The sequence below is a fragment of the Aphanomyces invadans genome, assembly GCF_000520115.1.
Source record: "Aphanomyces invadans strain NJM9701 unplaced genomic scaffold supercont1.5, whole genome shotgun sequence".
Taxonomy (NCBI): Eukaryota; Oomycota; class Saprolegniomycetes; order Saprolegniales; family Verrucalvaceae; genus Aphanomyces; species Aphanomyces invadans.
In genome coordinates, this window is record NW_008580150.1 from 683,410 (window position 1) to 703,331 (window position 19,922).

The 19,922-nt window shown below is 55.9% G+C and overlaps 8 protein-coding genes across 9 annotated transcripts; 3 read left to right on the forward strand and 5 right to left on the reverse strand.

Moving 5' to 3' along the window:
* Positions 1-732: 732 nt before the first annotated feature.
* On the reverse strand, positions 733-3,628 carry H310_03277 (hypothetical protein). Its single transcript, XM_008867076.1, has 8 exons — positions 3,083-3,628; positions 2,929-3,033; positions 2,420-2,863; positions 1,892-2,083; positions 1,569-1,827; positions 1,190-1,509; positions 1,066-1,147; positions 733-1,012 (listed from the first exon to the last, which is right to left on the reverse strand). The coding sequence occupies exons 1-8, from the start codon at positions 3,608-3,610 to the stop codon at positions 834-836; spliced, it is 2,109 nt and encodes a 702-aa protein (XP_008865298.1). The 5' UTR covers positions 3,611-3,628; the 3' UTR covers positions 733-833.
* Positions 3,629-3,942: 314 nt separating this feature from the next.
* Positions 3,943-5,283, reverse strand: H310_03278 (hypothetical protein). The gene has a single exon (XM_008867077.1). The coding sequence runs from the start codon at positions 5,177-5,179 to the stop codon at positions 4,067-4,069; it is 1,113 nt and encodes a 370-aa protein (XP_008865299.1). The 5' UTR covers positions 5,180-5,283; the 3' UTR covers positions 3,943-4,066.
* A 122-nt stretch (positions 5,284-5,405) lies between these two features.
* H310_03279 (hypothetical protein) lies at positions 5,406-7,289 on the reverse strand. Its single transcript, XM_008867078.1, has one exon. The coding sequence runs from the start codon at positions 7,265-7,267 to the stop codon at positions 5,867-5,869; it is 1,401 nt and encodes a 466-aa protein (XP_008865300.1). The 5' UTR covers positions 7,268-7,289; the 3' UTR covers positions 5,406-5,866.
* An 855-nt stretch (positions 7,290-8,144) lies between these two features.
* H310_03280 (hypothetical protein) lies at positions 8,145-9,016 on the reverse strand (the record flags this gene model as incomplete). Its single annotated transcript, XM_008867079.1, has 2 exons — positions 8,145-8,173; positions 8,218-9,016. 2 exons carry the CDS (start codon positions 9,014-9,016, stop codon positions 8,145-8,147), a joined length of 828 nt encoding a protein of 275 aa, XP_008865301.1.
* Positions 9,017-9,384: 368 nt separating this feature from the next.
* On the forward strand, positions 9,385-10,260 carry H310_03281 (hypothetical protein). The gene has a single exon (XM_008867080.1). The coding sequence runs from the start codon at positions 9,769-9,771 to the stop codon at positions 10,138-10,140; it is 372 nt and encodes a 123-aa protein (XP_008865302.1). The 5' UTR covers positions 9,385-9,768; the 3' UTR covers positions 10,141-10,260.
* Positions 10,261-10,461: 201 nt separating this feature from the next.
* On the forward strand, positions 10,462-11,221 carry H310_03282. 2 transcript variants are annotated; one of them, XM_008867082.1, is made up of 4 exons: positions 10,462-10,545; positions 10,592-10,826; positions 10,880-10,973; positions 11,021-11,221. In XM_008867082.1, the coding sequence occupies exons 1-4, from the start codon at positions 10,488-10,490 to the stop codon at positions 11,129-11,131; spliced, it is 498 nt and encodes a 165-aa protein (XP_008865304.1). In that variant the 5' UTR covers positions 10,462-10,487; the 3' UTR covers positions 11,132-11,221. The 2 variants fall into 2 exon arrangements, with proteins under 2 accessions (XP_008865304.1, XP_008865303.1); XM_008867081.1 differs by having other exon boundaries at positions 10,487-10,826; positions 11,021-11,187.
* A 336-nt stretch (positions 11,222-11,557) lies between these two features.
* Positions 11,558-13,924, reverse strand: H310_03283 (hypothetical protein). Its single transcript, XM_008867083.1, has one exon. The coding sequence runs from the start codon at positions 13,857-13,859 to the stop codon at positions 11,640-11,642; it is 2,220 nt and encodes a 739-aa protein (XP_008865305.1). The 5' UTR covers positions 13,860-13,924; the 3' UTR covers positions 11,558-11,639.
* An 85-nt stretch (positions 13,925-14,009) lies between these two features.
* On the forward strand, positions 14,010-19,037 carry H310_03284 (hypothetical protein; the record flags this gene model as incomplete). Its single annotated transcript, XM_008867084.1, has 12 exons — positions 14,010-14,348; positions 14,403-14,459; positions 14,508-15,546; positions 15,599-15,806; positions 15,862-16,141; positions 16,186-16,510; positions 16,557-17,063; positions 17,113-17,525; positions 17,572-17,855; positions 17,902-18,016; positions 18,061-18,165; positions 18,210-19,037. The coding sequence occupies 12 exons, from the start codon at positions 14,010-14,012 to the stop codon at positions 19,035-19,037; spliced, it is 4,500 nt and encodes a 1,499-aa protein (XP_008865306.1).
* Positions 19,038-19,922: the final 885 nt, after the last annotated feature.

A 19,922-nucleotide genomic window follows, 5' to 3' on the forward strand; every position in this document is an offset into this window, starting at 1 on the left:
GCTGAGTCTCGTGGCCACGTTTAGCTCGACGCGATTGCATTCAAACAATCTTTTGTCTTGCTGAGACGATAACCCGTCTCTCTGACCTGCCAGTCGACGAGAGCAAGGTACAACATGCATGCAGTGCCGCGTTGTTGGCGTATGTCTGTCCCCTTGCAGGAATTCAACCTCGCCCACGTTCTGTTTCATCCAACAAGAACAGCGCTCCGAGCCGGTCGGCGAGAGAACACCAGGAACTTGGTTTGGTGTCCAGGAGATGTCAATGCCTGGCGAATTGGACCTCCACCCCGTGCCGAAGCGACTCGTGGCCCTACCCCCGAGACAAGTTGCAAAGTCTGGTCCATGGCGTGAAGCTTGCGACAGGCACACGGGGGGAGACCGCTCACATTGTTCAAACGACGTCAGGGGGCTCGAAATGTGGGAGATTTCAGACTACCAGTCCGTGTGTATTGTGTTGCTGTGTTTTGCCGTTCGTTCCGCCGAGGCAAGTGCGAAAGCCCATGCGACTGTCTCCACCGCCCTCCTGGATGGCGTCACAATCGACCATGCGTTTTGGTTTTGTTTCCGAGCGATACCTTCATCAGATGCGTGTTCTATATCCAACGGGTGCACCGATTCTCGTGCTGTGGTTGACCAGCAGCAGGATATTGTCGTGGAGGTGGTTTCCTGTTGAAACTCCTCGCGCGCTGCCCAAGAAGACACCTCCTTGGTGGTGCAAGCTCTCGTCGCAACATACACTGCAACGACCAGCCAGGCAAGGTGCGTCACCACGGTGGAATTCCACAATATTTTCGACTAATGACATCGACAGACGACTGGCGGTCGGCATTTCGTTAGGTTTTGAGAATCGCCTTCTTGTACTCGGCCATGGACCCTCGGAATTGAGTCACTTTTCGGTCGCCTACGACCCACAGCTCGGTACAAATGCTGTTGACAAAGTGCTGATCATGCGAAACAATCACGACGCCGCCCTTGTAGTTGCGCAGGGCGTCAATGAGCGCATCGATTGTTTCTAGCCAGGTTCCCGTCAGGCATGTGTGTGCCATCCCCGACACATTGTCGTACCAATATCCAAGTGATTCGTCGGTTCATCCAACACGACCACGTGCGGAAGGCGCCAGGTCAAGATGGCAAATCCCACGCGCGACTAGAACGGCTGGTCAGGTTGGACGCACAAATTCGCACGGACCTTTTGCCCCCCAGACAGTTTGCGCGTCGGCTTCATGGCGAGTTCCCCAGACAAGTTGAATCGACCCAAGTGGTTGCGAAATTCGTCCGGTTCGTGGCCCGGAAACAGCTCCATCATGTTTTCGACGGCGGTTTTGCTCAAGTCGAGCGAGTCCACGTGATGCTGCGTGAAGGTTGAGATGCGGACGCGCGGGTTGCGCACGCACTTGCCGCGCGTCGGGTTGAGTTTGCCCAGCATCAAGTTGATCAGCGTACTCTTCCCCGACCCGTTCACGCCGAGGATACCAATACGACTCGACATATCAATGCCAAAGTTGACGTCTTCGCAAAAGTGAACCCGTGAAATAGCACACGCTTGTACGGTCGATGAGAGCACGTACCGCTAAAGAGCTCGGGGCTGTCGGCGGCATACTGAAACGCGACGTTTTCGATCGATATGATCGGCCGGCCCAACGGTTCCGGGGGCGGAAAGTTCATCTTGAATGCGCGCGGGTCCTCGGGCTCTTCGACCGCCGTCCGCATAATCTTCTCGAGTGCTTTGATGCGACTCTGGACCAGCGGTGCCTTCTTGGCGTTGCATCGGAATCGGTCGATAAATTCTTGCATGTGCGCCACCTTCATCTGCTGCGCTTCGTACGCCTACCACGTGTACCACGACCGAACCGACGACATCAACGTCCGCCAGGTCAGGATGATTGTGTACCTTGCGCTGGTTCTTCAGTAACTCTTCCTGCGTGTTCTCGAACGAGGCAAAGTTGCCGCGATGGTACGTCAGCTGCTGTTTGGCCAAATAAATTGTGTCGGTCGTGACTTGGTTGAGAAAGTTGCGGTCGTGCGATACCACAATCAGCGTCTTCGGGTACGTCTCGAGGTAGTTTTCAAGCCACATCACAGCCTACATCGCAACACACGGCAGCACGTGATGCGACAGAAAACGCAATCGGTCGAGTTTGGAACAAAACGAATGCGGACATGCATATCGAAACACAGGAACGCGATACCCACGGCATGAAATACGCACGGCAACCCCCGCTTTGACGTGTTTCATGTCAAGCACACGTCATGGCAAGCAATTGTATCTCGACAAGAGGCCACCACTCCACCTAGAACGCTGCCAAGCGCCTTTTCGGCGACTCCCCCGACACACGCATCACCGCCAAAGGGCATGGGCATTTATCACCACCATCATCATACGTCGAAGCGCAAGATCGAAGGTGCCCATGGACCATACCTCAAGATCCAAGTGGTTGGTCGGTTCATCGAGCAAGAGCAGGTCGGGCGACATAAAGAGAGCACCAGCCAGTGCCGTGCGCATGCGCCACCCCCCAGACAGTGCTTTGGCCGGCCCGTCGACAACCGATTCCGGGAACTGGAGTCCTGCCAAGATCGTGCGCGCGCGGCTCTCGGCCGTGTCCGAGTCAATTTGTTGCAGGCGTTCGTGGACCTTGTGGATGCGGTCGGGGTCGGTGTTGGTTTCAAGAAGATGCTTCTCCTCGGCCAGGAGCATCGTGCGCTCGTAGTCGGCGGCCAGCACAACCGACAGCACCGAGTCTTCGACGTGGCTCAACTTGGATGCAGACTCTTGTTCGACGTGTTGCATGCGAACGTGGCGCGGAAACTTTTCGATCTCGTAGTGGGACATGAACCGAAGCAACGTCGTTTTCCCGGCACCGTTCTAGACAAACTTGCTCTCAGCAACGATGAAGGAAAGCGTCTGAGAAGAAAGGTAGGGCAAGATACCTTGCCGATGAGACCATACCGCCGGCCAAAGATGAGCTTCAGCGACGTGTTGCTCAGGATCGTTTGACCCTTGAAGTTCATCGTGACGTTGTCCACATGAATATCCTGCAACGAGCGTAATGCGCGCCATGGACATATCAATATGGACAAGCACCTTTTCGCCATTGTCGGTCGACATGTCGGGCAATACGCGGGTGTCTTCCCACAAACGGTCCTCGTCCTCGTCCATCTTCTCCTTCTCTTGTTCGCTGAGCTCTTTCTTGGCCTCCTTGCGAATCTGGCGCTGCGACTGCGTGTTCGCGCACGATTCCATGCTTTCGTTCTTTGTCTTGCGGATGTTTTCAAACCCCCACATGCGTTCCATGATCCCGTTCATCTCGGCTTCGGTCGCACGACTCATGTCCTCCATCGATTGCACAACGTCCAGCTTCTTGAATGATTCTTCGGGTGCTTTCGCCAGCAGCCCTGCGTCTTGCATCGCCGCTTCCAACGACGCACAATATCGATTGGCATCTTCTTCGTCCTCGGTGAACCCCGACGACAACAAGAATGGCGCAATCGTGTCCACCAACGGATCGCTGCCGTCGTACTCTGATAGAATGCTCACCATGTAGTCCACCAAGGCATCATCCAGACCATGCAAGGTCTTGTTCAGCACCTCCTTGATCTTGATGTCTGTCATGGCGAAGTACTACTGGACGGTGGCGGCGTTTCCAATGGCAAGGGCATGGGGGGAGGGTCAAAGACAGACTTTGCCAGAATGATTTTATTATGTCTACATTTGTAACAAAGTATGCAACAGTTTAATTAAAATCGTGCGACCACCTATGTACACAACAACAGCAAATATAAATAGTTTCGAATATCCAATCTCGGCATAATTCCAAAGCATATTTACGCCGAGGGTGGGAGATGCACACCAATTATTTGGACGTGCATCGATCGACCAGACCTTTGAGAACTTGGTTTGCATTGGTACACCGGCTTTGGCCCCCGCAGTGGAACGGCATGGTGAGACTTGCATGGCTGGATTGAATATTACTGTGGGTTTTCACGAATTAGTCAATTCAAATATATTAAGAGTATGCTTGATGAACGTATGAATACACGACAAGCAAACATATAAATATGACCGAGGTCATTCTCCACACAACACGACAACTTGAGGGACGTGGACGGCAACGGGTCCGCCTCGAGGAGCATTGTCCAGGGCATCTGACTTCTCGAAGTCGTCATATGCGGTGGCGAGGAAAGTGTAGGCCGCCGACGGCACGACGTTCTTGAGGAGCGGGTCGTTTTCGGAGGCTGCAGCGAGCTCAACCACGACAACGTTGCTCGCGGGGTACACGACGATCCCGCCTCGTTCGTCATCGTCGGTGTCCGGGTACAAAACGTAGTGCTGCACCATGAAGACAACGTCGAAGAAGATGCAGACAGCGCCCAAGCCAAACTTGACTGGGTCGCCCGAGATCACACTCCAATCGTCAGTCACGGCACCGTCCATGACGAGCTGGCCCATCGAGAGCACAGACCCGAGGCAGTCGACAAGGACGCCATAGATGGAATATCCCACAGTCGATCGTCGAACATGGTTCAAGTACACTTGTGGAATGTACTTGACCAAGGTTGCGCCGAGTTTGACATAGCTGAGCAGGTACAGAAAGTTGAGCGTTGTAAAGAGCCCGAGCGAGTCGGTGGTCGTGGAGACGAGGTAGAACAGGCCGCAAGTGAGAGTCGACGCGGTGACGACTACCTGGGACAGCACCGACAACGTTTGGTCGCCGCGAGGATACACCAGACACTGGTAGACCTGGACCAACGTGGCTGTGAGAGCGTGAAGGGCAAAAAACACGTCGTTGATCTGGACAGCATTGCGATGGCCGTCATGGAGAGCCATGTAATCGGCTTGGACAGATGCACCCCAGAAGAAAGAGCAGTTGAAGATGGCATAGCAGACAAAACCGAGGAGGTTGTACAGTTGATAGTCGAGGGAGACTCCCACGACGCTCTGTCGTGCAAAGTTTGAAATGATCTGCGGCCAGAAACTCATGCTCCATGCGGCAAAGTACGTCCACCCGATGACAGACGAGATGCGGCCGTATGGCTCAGGGATGTTGGGGGTGGCGTCGACCGCATATCCGACCACAAAGCCAACTACGACGATCGCAGTGAACATGGCCGGGCCAGAGTACGGCTCCAGCGACCTCAGTGTCTTGGCAATTTTGACGTGGGAACGATGACGGTGCGGCATGCTTCGGCGCACCAACGAGCGGCGTCGCACACTTGATGTCGTCTTTAGCTGTGACGGCCGATGGGTTGCTCATGGTGCTGCTGCTGGTCGTGCCATCAGATACGATTGACGTTGGGATTTCAAGCGATGCCATTGGACATAGTTCGGCCAATGGTAATCCGTGCCTCAAGCTTGTGCGTGCCAAAACACGCACTCCCGATTCATATACAAAATGAAACTCTGAGAGCGTTGTTTGACAGGTAAACTTCGTGTTCTGTCAAAACTGAAACTTCCACGGCCAACTGGAAGCTGCTTGGTCACGGCAATGGCATGCGACAAAACACAATCACACGAATGCTTGCGACGCTTTCGCGAGCGGCACATGATGGCTCGATGTAGATGTTGAAGCGCTTGGTTGCCCACTGTGGCTTGGGGACGGCTTGCTAATAAATCACTCCACCACACAGCCACGCGTACTGCACGATCGCCGCCAACTTATCAACGCCACATTCGCCGCGCCCTTCGCAGCCTGCACGTTCCACATCGTCCTTGAGGTGAGGGGACGGGCTTTTCCGCGTGGCTTTAGCCGTCCCCACATGATGAGGTGGCGGCATTTTGGTCGAACTGCAATTGTGACGACGTGCAAGTGCACGATGTAAATTTTGTGTTTGGGCTACGCGCCGAGTTTGAGAGACGTACGTGCTGGTGCTAGCAGCACGCTACGCGGTCAAATAGCACGGCGAGGAACGCCGCGATGGCAATCGTTGGGATTGACGGCGCCACCGCCGTCCTACCGCTGTTTCCAGGCACGTCCTCGTTGGACGCGAATGACACGTCCGACTTGACTTCGTTCACACTAAGCTGGTTCGGGTCAAACAGTACGTTGGCCTCGACGAGTTGGGCGGCCAGAGTCGCGATCGAAGACGAGTTGCCGCCCTCATTCACCATCATGGTTTGGAAGAGAGTATCTGTTCTTTGCGTGGCTTGCAGCGACGGCAGCTCGATCATGACCGTAACTTCCAACACTGGTATCGAGTTGTTGATGACGATGTCTTGAAAGGCCACCGACACATTACTCCGATCTACATCGTACGTGGTCGTAATCGACGACACGTTGGCAATTGCTGTCGCGATCTCGTAGTCGGCGTCTTGCAGCTGCGCGGCAGACATCGCGTCGATGTACAGCACGACGACGACAGCATACTCGACATTGTCGTCGAGCGTGATTTCGTTGGTCGGAAACGCAACTGTTGCTGCGTCGGAGGTAGCGGACTGGTTAGCCGCATGTGCCAGCAGTTCGGGCGAGAACGTGATGGGGTACCGCTCGGCGTGGCACCGGAGGAAACAACGCGTAGGTTGAGCCTGCTGGGCAAGACATTGATCAACTGCAGGCTGGTAATAGCTTGTGCACGCGGTGCGGACGCAATGAAGCAGTCCAGGATAGCAAAAACACCCATCCCCAAATACATGCACGCATTGCGTGTACTGGACGTGGCAATACGACTGGGTGCACGTGCTGGCAGCCCAAAACTCTGGCGTCAGGACCACGAGCGGGCGAGCGATGTAGAGCGGGCGGACGTAGTGCGATCGGTGAACGTAGGTCACGGGTCGAACCGCCACAGGACGTGGGGCTGCGGGCTTGACATACTCAACAGGACCAGCGTACCGCGGAGGGGTCGGTGATGGTGCAAAGGCCAGTCGGGGAACGGCAGGTAAAGGTACGCGTTTAGGAGTTGGTCGTGGAGCAGGAGCAGGTCGCGGCTTCAAAGGTGTAGATGGACGAGTACTACCACTGCCTGGAACTGGCGGTGCAGGTCGTGGAGCTGGCTTCGGTGCAGGGGCTGGTTTCGGTGCGGAGTTTGGTTTTGGTGCAGGGGCTGGTTTGGTTGCAGGTGCAGGTCTGGGAGCTGGAGCTGGTTTAGGTGCGGGGGCTGGTTTCGGTGCAGGTTTGGGAGCTGGAGCAGGCCTCGACCCACCACCATTCGGCTTGCTTCCCTTGGCCTGCAGCGAGGCCGCTTCAATGGACCAATTCAAGGGTTGGTCAAGGTCAGTCGCGGCCAGCGACGTAGCAGACAGCAGGAGCAAGGGCACAAAAAGACGGCGTAACATGGAACAGATGATTCAAACGTCAAATTTGCTTCTAATGCCAATCGACCCTGCCAAGTTGCCGCATCGAGTGTTGTTCGAATTCGAGGCCCAAGGCTCGAAAATGGAAAGTTTGTCGCTGCTGGCCCCTCTTGGAGCCCTGAAAGGCCACACGAAATGAAGTGCTGCGATATGCTTGCAGAGTGCATACATGATCTATGCAAGTTATGAGGGTCGGCGGGAAATGCTGCTATGCGCGAGGACTTTACTGACGTGTGCGTGCTCGTGACATTATTCAACCATCATGCCAATGCGCTTGGCAAATCACCGCCACCTCAGCAAGACCCGGGAATAGGATTGCGGGCGGAAGTGCTGCTTTCGCCCGTGGGGTCCACTGATTACATCGACGCGTAAAAATTCCAAACGCATGGTCATCCACCTGGGTGGGCATCCACATTGTACAAGGATTCGATATGAGTTTTCGTTGGTGGAACGCGGCGAGATGCGTTCGAGTTTGTGGGCATATTGTGCTTCAAAAAAGCCAAGTAGCATCCACTTTGGCCGGCTCGGTGGTCAAAGTATCGCACGTCGTTCGCTCTCCATCAGCTCCATCTGGTCCAAACAGCTCGGCTGGATGAAAATCCAGATAGACACGAACGCTGCGAGAGTCGCTGCCAACGCATTCAACGGCCTCCACCACCCATTGCATGAGCACGACATGACGATGGAGGTGCTCGTGGGTATCAGGTACATCGTCGACCCAGTCCTTAAACACATGACACCGCGGTAGACGCACACCGGAGTGGCTCGCGCATTCCACCTGGTCGACCGTCATTTCGAGCCTGTCTGACCCGTTCTCGTAACATTTTGCGGTCCCGCCAGTGGTATCTTCCATTGACGCCTAGAGTTCATGGCAATCGCATCTGACTCCTACCGAGCCACTGAACCTCTGAACAGCCTGCGTGAAGGGGCACCTTTGGACTTGCCTTGATGGCCTTTGGACTTGTCTTGATGAAAACTGTTGGCAGCATGAGGATGGAGGCAGGAAGCAGACGTCGCACATGTGTATGTTTTGAAATTATTCAACGTTACGCGTGTGAGCAAGCTAAAGTCACCGCCAAAGTCGGCGCCGCCACCTCCACCGCCGTAGTCACCACCGGCGTAGTTGCCACCGTAATCGCCATGGTTGCGATGGCCATCGGCTAAAGCTTCACCGATGAGGACACCACCGACAATTCCAGCCGTGGTGCCAATGGCGACACCGGCCGCCATGCTGCCACCTCGATTTCCGTAGCCGTAGCCACCACTGTAGCCAAATGGTTCGTGGACTACCATTGGCGGCTGGGAAGTGTACGCGACGCCGCCTGATGGGACGTAGACTGGCTCAGCTTCGTACACCCTGCGGCGGCAGCAGCTCCATATAACCATGGTGAGCGCGATGGCCCCGATGCCGAATACAATCCACGCCCAGAACGGTGTACCGGACGACGACTTGGTGATGGGAGTCGGGTTGGAATCGCACCCACACGACGCAGCGTTTATCGGAATCACACAACGTGCTGCAGGAGGGCAGCAACACGCTTGCTTGACGCCACCGCTGAGCCACGGACCACAATATTTGCCTGGAAGGCCCTTGAATGCGTCGCCGCATTGGGAGGGGTCGTTGGCGCAGCGCTGGCATGCAGACGTGCCAGGGAACGGTGTCATGGCCGGCGTCGTATGTGCCGACACGGAGAGTGACCACAAGATGACGCACAGAGCTGTCACGAGCATCGTGATGTGTCGGTATGCCCCCTTTCAGATAGGTTGTTTCGTGGATTGCGAAAATTTGGAACTGCGCGATTTTCAAACCAGATAGTCTAGTTTTTCGGGATATTCGCTGGAGGAATTCCCCATGGACGTTGTAGTTTGACTCGGTGACCGACGCGAAAGGCGAAGCGGTGCGGAAGCTCACTCTATTGCTCGTTTTCATCGGCCCTTCCTGTCGAACACGCCTTCACACCGCCGACTCGATGGAGGGCCGGGGAGAGGGTCTGTGGGCAAACGGCATCGGCGAAACATCGAAAGACCTTACGTCAACGCGGTTGGTGCATGTGCTTTGCATCTCTACGATGCCACGTGCTCGTCCCTTGGCGCAACTCGCGATTGCGGGTCTGTGAACAAAGTCGATGGTGACTACGTCATATCGTTCGACGCGGCGACCACCTTACGCACGTATATGAAGCTATATTCCCGATGCGCGTCACTGCAGTCGCAGAGTATCATTTGGTGCATGACTTGGAACTTCATTGAAGGGACTTCAGGAACGAGTCCAGCGCACTGGGTGGTGGCGCACCTGCGGGCTTCTTTTTCTTCTTTTTGCTGTCCAGGAGCTTCCGAGGCGGACTTGGTGGTGGGCCAAACATACTGCCATGAGTTCGTTTGACCGCCACTGGAGCAGGTGGTGGTGGCGGTGGCGCCACTGGTTTGGACCTCTTCTGATTGACGGCAACGGGGGTTCCGGGGGATGAGCGGCGGTGGTGGCAATGGTGGCACGTCGTCATGACGGCGTTACGCACACGAACACAAGGAGGGACCGTTTTGTGGAGGATTTTGGCTTTCCTCTTGGACGAGGCATGAGCGCGCGCGAGCTTCTTATTGACCCCGGCGTTGTGACGTTGATGGACGATGCGGACGTGCGCACTCTTGCCAGGAACCAACAGCCCAAAGCAAGCGTCGCAGAACGAATCCATCACTGCGCTTGGAAATGGTCGCGAGAATGGTCGGTTTGTGGACTTCTGCATGGTGTCGACGAGGCGAACGAATGCAGTCGAGTGGATATGTGCCAGTGCCAGCGTACTTGCGCATTCCTCCGCAGGCTGGGCTGTCGTGGGAAGAGAGAAGAAGTTTTCAGGTAAGCGTTGTAGCATGGCATGCGCCGTCGTCCAGTGAAACAGCAGCCGGCGCCGCAGCGCCGTGTCGCTCACGCATTCCGCCACCGTTGCGTCCATGTGGGAAGAGGTCGTGATGGTTCGTGTCCAACTCGAATTGTGACTCCTTTTTCATTCCATATATTGTATATATGAGTATCGCATTGTAGACTTTGACAATTCAAATACCTACATGTAAACCTGTGCAATTTGATGTACTTTGGCAAATAATAATATGGGAAACAGAGGTAGGTGGTTCTTTATGCGGATGACCTGGTTTCATTGGTGCATTTTAACCGGCGCACGATGGTTTCAAGTATGGCACAGTCCAAGGAATGACCACAGCCGTCGACGACGCCGAAGTCATCGCGGAGAATGAACAAGCGTTGGCAGGTACACCTCGTGTGCTCTGCACATGGAATGTCGAAAGGATACGTAGCCTTCGCCGATGGAGACAAAACCCCCGAGGCTCTTGCGGCGCGACCGCCCTTAGAACGGATCCTGCAACAGATCCGACAGCACGGCGTGTTATACTACGACTGGGGCCTCGTCAAGCACGTTGTCCTGGTCAAAGTCCAGATCGCAATCGGTGCGTACGATGCTGTGGGACCGTCGACAACGCCAGAAGAAGTCGATCGCAGCGAGCTCTTCAACACAATCCTTGCTCGAGCCACGTACGTGGCCGCGGACATGAATTCTACCCCCTTGGATCTGACGTCAAATGTAGACCGCCATTTACACTCCAGCGACTGATTGAAGTGCTCATGGACCCCACTCGCTACTACGCGCAATCGTCCAAGTTTATGAACGCTGTTCACAAGGTGCGCATGGGTCTCCTTGGAAAAATGGCTTGTCACCACGGTTGTAGTTTTTTCAAGTGAGTTCGATGGCCGAAACAGACGATCCACGCAATCCCCGGCTGCAATCGGTGCGGCGCAGGCATGTCAATCCGTCCTTGCGACATTTGGTCGAGTCGTAAACGACTTTCATGAATCGTTGAATCGAGGCGGACGGCCCGCCCGTCGATGTTGTCGCACGCATGCTTCCACACGCACTTCGCACACATCCCCATCGTTCGCAATGATTCGTCACGTGAAGCGCTTGAGATAAAATGCACGTACGCATTGCAGCTCGGGATATTCCGTCTGGCCACTGCTGTCGACTACATATCGTCGACAGGCCGTCCTAAACGCTTCGTCCCATGCAAATTCTGTGCTCCGTCGCGGCAGCAAAGTTTGGCGAGAGGCTCCTTGCTACATGGTTGAGGCCGCGCCAACACTGCCGCGCTTGAGGGCGACTCCAACAAGCGCTCGATGAACTCCGTCGTTGTTTCGAGGAAAGGAGCGTCGTTTATGGATGGGTGTTGCACGTACGCATGGGGTAATGTCCGGGTTGGTTGAACAACATGGCCTGGGGTGAGGGGGTGCCGCATGCGATGGGTGGACACTATTAATTGTACTACAGCATATTTTCTACGTCGTTGACACTCAATGGCCAGCACTTCCGTTGTACTTGTGGCGATGGAGGGCGTCGGGGAGGGCGTTTAGCATCTTGAAAAAGGGCATCTCGACGACAACGAGCTCGGGGGTCGCGGACGGCTCGTCGACGGCGAAGAAGTCTGCAAACGCAATCGGACCGTAGTGCTCGATAAACTGGTACGTTGGGTGGCCCGTCGGAGTATCGGGAACGTCGTCGCTGGATGAGTCGACGGCGTTGCCGACGCTCAGCGTGCGGCGCCGCTTCTTCGTGTCGTCGCGCACAATCGGCTGGTCAATATCGATGTGGAAGAGGAACTGCTGGCTCCAAAACACGACGCTATTGGGCTGCGTCGGGTGGAATGCAAGCCCTTTGATGTTGTACGGCTGGCGCAAGAACAGCGTCTTGGGCAACTTGTGGTGATTTTCGCGGCTCCACTCGGTCATGTTCTTTTGCTCAACGTCGTAGCACGCAAAGTGGTTGGTGACGGTAGCCACGACGAGGGTCTTCCCGTTCGGATGGAACCCCAGGCATGTGTGCATGTCTTGGGGTGTCGGGAAGTCGGCGTAAAACGACATCGCGTCCAAGTTGAACACGGATATGTGGTTATCGAGATCACCGACGGCGAGCCATTGCCCGTCCGACGACACTGCGAGCGATTTGGTCTGGACACTGCGCTTCTTCACAAACACTTTGATAGCGCTGAGCGACGTCAGGTCAATGAGCCGCACGGCGACGTCGCCCGTGATCAGCCGCTGGGAATCGGCTGTAAACACCATCGAATACGCGGGGTGCGCGACCGTCGACGCGAGCGGTAGTTTCTTGATCACGCGACCGTTGACGGAAAACACCTTGAGCACCGACGCGGTCGATGCCGCGATGAACTTGCCATCGGGCGAGATCGCCGACGACACGATGTTGGCCTCAGCTGCCAGTTTGAGCTGCGCAACCATGGTGGGTGCCGCAGGCGCTGCAGCATTTGCAGACCCCAACGCCCACACTTCGAGCGACGTCGGGTGCTGCACGAGAACATGGCGAGCTTGAGGAGCCAGCGACACGAACGGCCGCTGCGGCAGCGGGGTCGCCTTGTTCGGGCGCAAGGCGTTAAATTTGGCGGCGTTGTACCAAACCAAGTGCGTATCGACGCCACCAGAGACCAAGACGGGCGTGGAACCGTCGTCCGTGGACAACGTGCCGGGCGAGATGGCCAAGGCGCGAACGTCGTGCGTGTGGGCTCGATGGCTGTACGCATACGCCCATTGCGATGACGGCGCTTTGCCAGAGCTTGCACTACCTTTGCGGAGCTGGATCACTTGGTTGTCGATCCCACTGGCAAACAAGAGAGTCTCCGATGAGTCCACCGCCAGCGTCAACACATCCGCCGTCAACTGGGCAAATGTTTGCAGGAGCGTGCCAGACAACCCATCCCACGTGTGTACGTTGCCGTTCGAATCACCACTGATCACGGTCATGTCGTTGAGCACGAGAAGCGACCACACGACAGCAGGTGCTTGTTTGGCGAATCGCTCGAGAGTCATGCGGGACTCATTGCGGCCGGTGCGCGTGTCCCATTTGTAGATCACGCCATCGTCGTTGCCACCAAAGACGATGTCGCTGTCCGCATGCAGTGCCAGCGACACCACGCGACGACCAGTACCACCAAGCACCTTGTGGAACACGATCGGCTCCGCTTCATCTTCTGGCACCGCGTACAGTCGGATGCGGCCGTCTTCGCAACCCACCGCAAGGACTTGTTCCGACGCTTTGTACTGCATGCACCAAACCGGGCCGCCATTCGCATGGATGCAGTGGATAAACCGCAACGTGTTCAAATTCACTTCGCTCACGGTGCCGTCCAAACACGACGCGAACAACCGGTTCGACGACGTCCACACCACGCCTGAAATGACCGCGGTCGACCGGCCTGACACGACCGCGTGCAGGTGGAATTGCCGGAGCGACGCATGCCACAGCTCGATGTTGCCGTTCTGTCGAGCGACAGCCAGCATGTCGCCTGCTGCGTTGAACCCCATTGCAGTGATCGTGGACGGTTCGTACTTGAGGAATCGGCACCGGTGGACTTTGCACGCGGTGATCACAGATGACGCGACTTCCTCCGGCACCACGTCATCGTCCAATGCAGAATCATCTGGAGCATCCACGGCATGCTGCAACGACGCAGCGTCGTGGATAGAGGCCGCGCTGCGCTTCTTAGTCGGGCTCGCCTTCATCTGCGCTTCGTTTCTCGGTGTGATCGTTCGTGGGCGGGCAACCACGACGGTCGCACCAGTCGTTTGGCTGTATTTTTTGCTTTGTTTTGATTGGGTGTCGGGAAATCCGGATAACGTGGACAATCCGAATAAAACGGCGCAATCGCGATCATGTCGTTGGGCGAGCACCAGAAGGAGATGGTGGCGCTGGCGCGGCAGCAAAATGTCGTCGTGAGTGGCAAGAGCGGCATCGGCAAGACGTTTGCAGCTGCGTTCTTCATCCGTGAGATGTTGCTCGATCACCCGGAAAGCAAGGCCCTTGTACTCGTGACGAGTGTGGCCAAGACCACCGAGGTGTTCAAGTTAGTGTCACGGCTTTGCTCGGAGAAAGTCGCAGTCGCATCGGAGGACGTGGCTCATCTGTGGCAGGACGCGGCGCACTCGAAGCGTGAGTGTGCGCAAGCTCGAGTGCTGTGTGTGTCACCCTCGATTGCGTCCCACTTGTTCTATGTCGGTCGACTTGAGACTTTGTTGTTGTTGCCTAACATTGCATGGGTCTGGTAGTTGGGTCACATTTCACTGGAAACACTGGCGCTGATCGTGGTCGAAGATATGGAAGACGTACGCTGCAATGGATGCGACTTCATCCAGAGAACTGACTTCGCGTAGATGTTTGCCACCGCCGCAACATTCACCGAACGCCTCGCGACTAAGTACATCAAGGTACCGCACCTACAGCGGCCAAGGCTGTTTGCCATGGTGTCGAAGCCGCTCTCAGAGCTCGATCTACCGACAAGTCGGAATCCGTTGTACAAACTCGTGACAGCATTTTGCATCTCGCAGCCCACGTTTCGGAAACGTGCGACCATTGCGCCGATCATTGTCGAGACCTTTCAGTACGAATCAAGCAACTACGCCGATGCCATAGGACACCCGGTGGATTTTCTTCGCGGGGCGAACCCCTTGCACTGCAACGCTGAAGCGCTGTACGCCAGTCTGCTCACACTCGGCAACGTCTCGTCACAGTACGATGTCTTGACGATTGAAAGCCGGCGCAAACGATTCGTTACCGCCGCTGAGGCCATCCTGGAGCAACTTGGATTGTGGTGTTTTCTCAAGTTTATTGAGCTGGAACTGCGCCATGAGCTCAAGGACACTCTCGACCGGCAAATCGACAACGGCATGGATGCACAAGCTATCAATATCTTGACCACCATGGACGTTGTCCCGCCGGTAATGGACCCCAAGTCCCGCATCGAACACCACGCCGACGTCCAACAAACCCAAACGTTCTTGGCCTGGATTGTCGAGCAGCAACACAAGCACGGACTCGGCGCAACAAACGCGCGGCTGAAAAAGGTCGCCGACTTGTATGGGTCGTACATGGACAACGCGCGGGAAACTGGTCGATGTTGGGTATTTTTGCAGCGCCGGGTGCATACTCGTGTCGTGGCCGAGTACATGACGGCATGCTTTCCGGCATATCCTCCGTGCTGCAGCATGCTCGGCAGCGGCCATGGCAGTGTTGCTGGGTTAGACAAGAGCGACGTGAAGGCGGCGGACGTCGAGAAATTGTTTAACGAGGGCAAGAGTCCCCTACTTGTGACGACGGCCATGTCGACCGAAGTGGAGCACATCGCCCCATGTGACCTCGTCATTTGCATGGACGAAGTCGTGGATCCGCACAAACTGGTCGACTTTCGACAGCGTACGACTTGGTGGTGTCCTCTATGGCCGAGTTTGATGCAATGGACATGTAGGGGCCGATCCCGACCACGGCGTGTTCAAGTATGTCATTCCAGACACCCCGATGGAGCTTGACAAGTACCGCGCTTTATTTGGCAAGATGGCGATGCTGCTGAGTCTCGACGGCAACGGTGCCAGCACAACCGAGACGTTGGACCAGGCGGTCGTGCCTCGGCGGAACACACAGCAGCACGGACGAAAGCACCACCACGGTCGCGTCAAGTGCGTTGTGTGGCTGTGGTTGCCGCCATGGATGTGCTGACGGTGCAACACGTAGGTACGAACTGTACCACGCCGACGTCAAGGCCAAGATGACACTGGAAAATTCGATTCAGATCCTCACGGCATTCTGCCACACGCTGCCTGGCATTAAAATCTACGACAACCGGCCGTTGTACATGATCCAGCGCCACTTGATGGGTCGGCTGGACGGCCGAAAGCGCTGTCGAACGGACACTGCCGACGACGGCACGATCGACCATCGCAAGTTTTTGTTTTCGGCCAGTTTGAAGCTCCCGTCGATGCTCCGCGTCAAACACAACATCTCGACCCCAAAGGTTTGCATGGACGCTTCGGGACGTGAATCTAAATGGGCAGTCAGGTCGCCTCGGATAAACAAGCCAAGTGCATTGCTGCGTTCAAAGCAGTTGAATTGCTCCTGAAACGAGGGTTCCTCGACCGGTCGTTCAAGTCGAAACTCCTCGTCAACCGCACGTTCATTCCACAAGAGTCGGTGGACGAAGACATGGAGCTGGAGACGCAAAACAGCTACGACATTCCCCCCGCGACGGCAGTCGAGATGGGACTCTCCCCGGTCAAGTCCAAACTGCTGCGTGACGGCGACGACAACGACGACGCTGTCATGCACTTGTACGGACTGCAAGGCATGCAGTATGGCATTTTGTGCACGGAGCCCATCTACGGCGGTATGCTCGCTTCATTTCCTAGACGTTTTCAACGCGGTTCCCGCAGGAAAAACGTCGGGGCGGTGGCGCTTTGAATTGCCCACAAGCGACGTGATGAAGCCTGCCGTTCAGCACGTCCCATTGACTGTGCATCCGACAAAGGTGACGTTGCGCCAGTCGGATTTGAAGATGGCGCTCAAGTTCCACGTCATGTTGATGCGGTTGATTTGCTATGGACTGGAAGCAGCCATGTCGCCCACGAACGGAGACATCGACACCGAGTTCTCGTCCAAGAACGATAAGGGGTACGTGGTGGTGCCGACGCTTTGTCCAGTCGGGGGAGGTTGTCTCGAAATCGACTGGGCGGGGCTGCACAACGTCATGCAGTCCGCGCTCCTTCGACCGGCGTGGCCGATGTCCGGAGAGTGTGGCAATTGCATTTACGTGTCGAATAAGCGGCGCAACGTGGCGTACGTGATCAAGAAAGTGACGACTACCATGGTGGGCGACGTGGCGCGGCGAGTCGTTTCCAACGATCAGTACTGGTCGTATACTCTCCGCCGCGCCAAGTCAGGTACTTTTCCGCGGTCGTTTGCACGGCATGACGTAGTAGTCGACTGTAGCGCCTGGGATTCCAATTTTGGGCCGGTGGTATACCAAGGAAGCGTTGCTGACGGCGAGTCCAGACCAGCCGCTCGTCCACGCGATCGAGATTCCCGGCGCTGTGCCGTTGATCCGGTTTGTCCACGAAGGCAAGGCCCAGTTGGACTTTGGAGAATTGAAGGAACGGTTGCTTATTCCTGACCAAACGTCGATCCTGGCGCTGACAAAGCAGCAGTACTTTGACGCGATCCGACTCGTGCCGCTCCTGTTTGAATTTGAACGCAAGTGCCAACTCTCGACGTTGATGCACGCGATCGGGTGCGACATTGACGCCAAGCACATGGAAGAAGCGACGACAAAACCCGCCTACGAACGGCTCGAAACCCTCGGCGACTGTTTTCTCAAACTCGAGTCGACGTGGTGGCTGTACCAGGTATAAATCGCAGGATGGAATCGAGCGACATTGCACCGTCGTGTAGAACCGCCACGATATCAAATCGGAGGGAACGTTGTCCATGTTGCGTGGAGACATGATTCGAAACGACCGACTGTGCAAGCTGTCGATGCAAAAGATGCTCCACCACTACATGATTTACCCCACCGACTTGGAACAACGGCCGTTCCGGTCGTGGATTCCCAGCTGCATGGGCCGAACACCAGACCCCGTGATTGCGCACTTGAAATGGATTGCCGATGTGCTGGAATCCACGTGCGGCGCATACATCCAAGGCGCAGGCGAGTTTGCGGGCCGGGCATTCTTGTCGTACGTACCTCGTCGACGTTCCCTCTTCGGCTCATGCTGTGTCCAGGTGGGCAGGGTGTTCGGTGTGCGAGGCGCCCCAAATCTACAACCGGACATACTTCCCCAACTGCATCCCGCAACACGTCCCGGCCTTGGACAGTCCCGAATTGCCCATCCACCTGGTACAGTCCCATGCGAGACGACTCGATTGTCTCAAGTTTGGCAGGATACATGGGACTTGACGCATCTGGGGTATCCCGATGTCCCCGAGCGCATGTATCTCTTGCAAACGTCCCTCAAGTACACGTTTCAGGACAAGCGGTTGCTCCTCGTACGCATGGTCCCATCCCATTTGGTCGTATGACGGACATGTAGGAAGCCATCACGCATCCGTCCGTGGCGCAATGGCTGATCCAAGCGGACAAATCCACGACAAACGTCGTTTGGAAAGGTGACTACGAACGGCTCGAGTACTTGGGGGATGCCTTGATCGAGTACCTTGTCGTGTCGTATGCGTATGTTCAATACCCGACGTGGCAGCCGGGCGCGTTGTCGGATTGGAAAGGCGCGACGGTGTGCAACGACGCGTTGGGCAAAGCCGCTCTCATTTGCTTTCACATGGACCAGATCATGCTGACGGGGTCGATGCGGATGGATCCAGCGTTGGAGACCAAGTTGGCACACATCAAGCGGCTCCATGCCGAAGGAAGCTCGGAGCGACCTCACGTCACGATGCCCAAGATCTTTGCCGATGGCTTTGAAGCCCTCTGCGCCGCTGTGTTTCTAGACTCGGGATGCGACCTCCACGTCATTCGAGATATTTTTCTCGGACCCCTCTTGTCCGTCATTGGCGCCGATGCCGTCGCACTCGTCACGCGGAAAAACGCCCCCAAACCTGCCGACCTGTGCCTCCCAAGGGACACCCCCATCGCATTTGACGCTCACGACGACGACGACGACGACGGCGTTGCCCATGTCGTTGCTGACCCTGCAGCACACGAACCTTCAGTTGCAGACGATGCTCCTGTTGAAGAAACCGTTGCGACGACTGCAGGCGAAGCACCAGTTGCATTCGAAGCACCAGCTGCAGGACGAACTGGTGGCGACGACGTTGTGAAACGGGCGCGCCCCACACCTCGTCCGATCGTGTCGTCAACGACACCTGTTGAGATCATCGAGATTGACGACAGCGACGACGACTAGCCGCTAGATGATTTCACCACCTCTCAACTGTAAAACGTTGTCGAAATATTCGTTGGTAGTACCATGGTTTGGCCCGACAAGGCGTACACCGCTGGATCGCTGATGGACGAGTTTCAATTTTCCACCGAGCGATTCGTCCTGGACATGGCGACAACTGTCGCGAATTCTACATCTCAACCAAAATGGCTGTGTACCTCAAACACTGCTGCACCAACATCCCATGGCACATCGAGACACACTCTTGGACGAGTCGTGGTAGGTGCACACGTCCAAGCAAAACGTTGCACCAGCGCACAAACGAAATTATTATCGATAATGTGGACAAAGTCGCAAAGAATTCCCTCGTCGGGAACCTACTCGGTGGGTTCGGGTGGGCGCATGTCGAAGCGCTCCTCAGCATTCGTCGGCGCTTGTATCATGTGTGGATGCAGTGTCGAGCGCGGTTGGCACACAGGACACGGTGGCAATGTCACGCAATGCCGAGAAGGACCGCGTGAGATTTTTTGAACGAGCTGCTGTTGAAAGCCACCACATCGTGGTGAACCCACGCCTGTCGAGCCATGGCCTCCCCATCATTTGAATCCGACGTCCTCAAGCATTCTGTGGCTCCAATAAGGGGCATCGCACAGGCGGCAATCCGAGTACATGCTGCCAAATCCCCACTTCACATAACCAAGATTTGGAACGATTTTTTCGGCCGACACGCGTGCATTTCAGGGATGTCCCTCATTCCGCCGAAAGTGCCGTGCGGCGCTCAAAACACTCAACTTGTGTCCGTTTGAAATCATATCCCCGTGGCCTACATCCGTGGCCTCCTCGATTCAATGCCAAAGCCCATGCTTTTCGTAATTCTAGGCGGTCAACAAAGGATAAACTTGACAATTA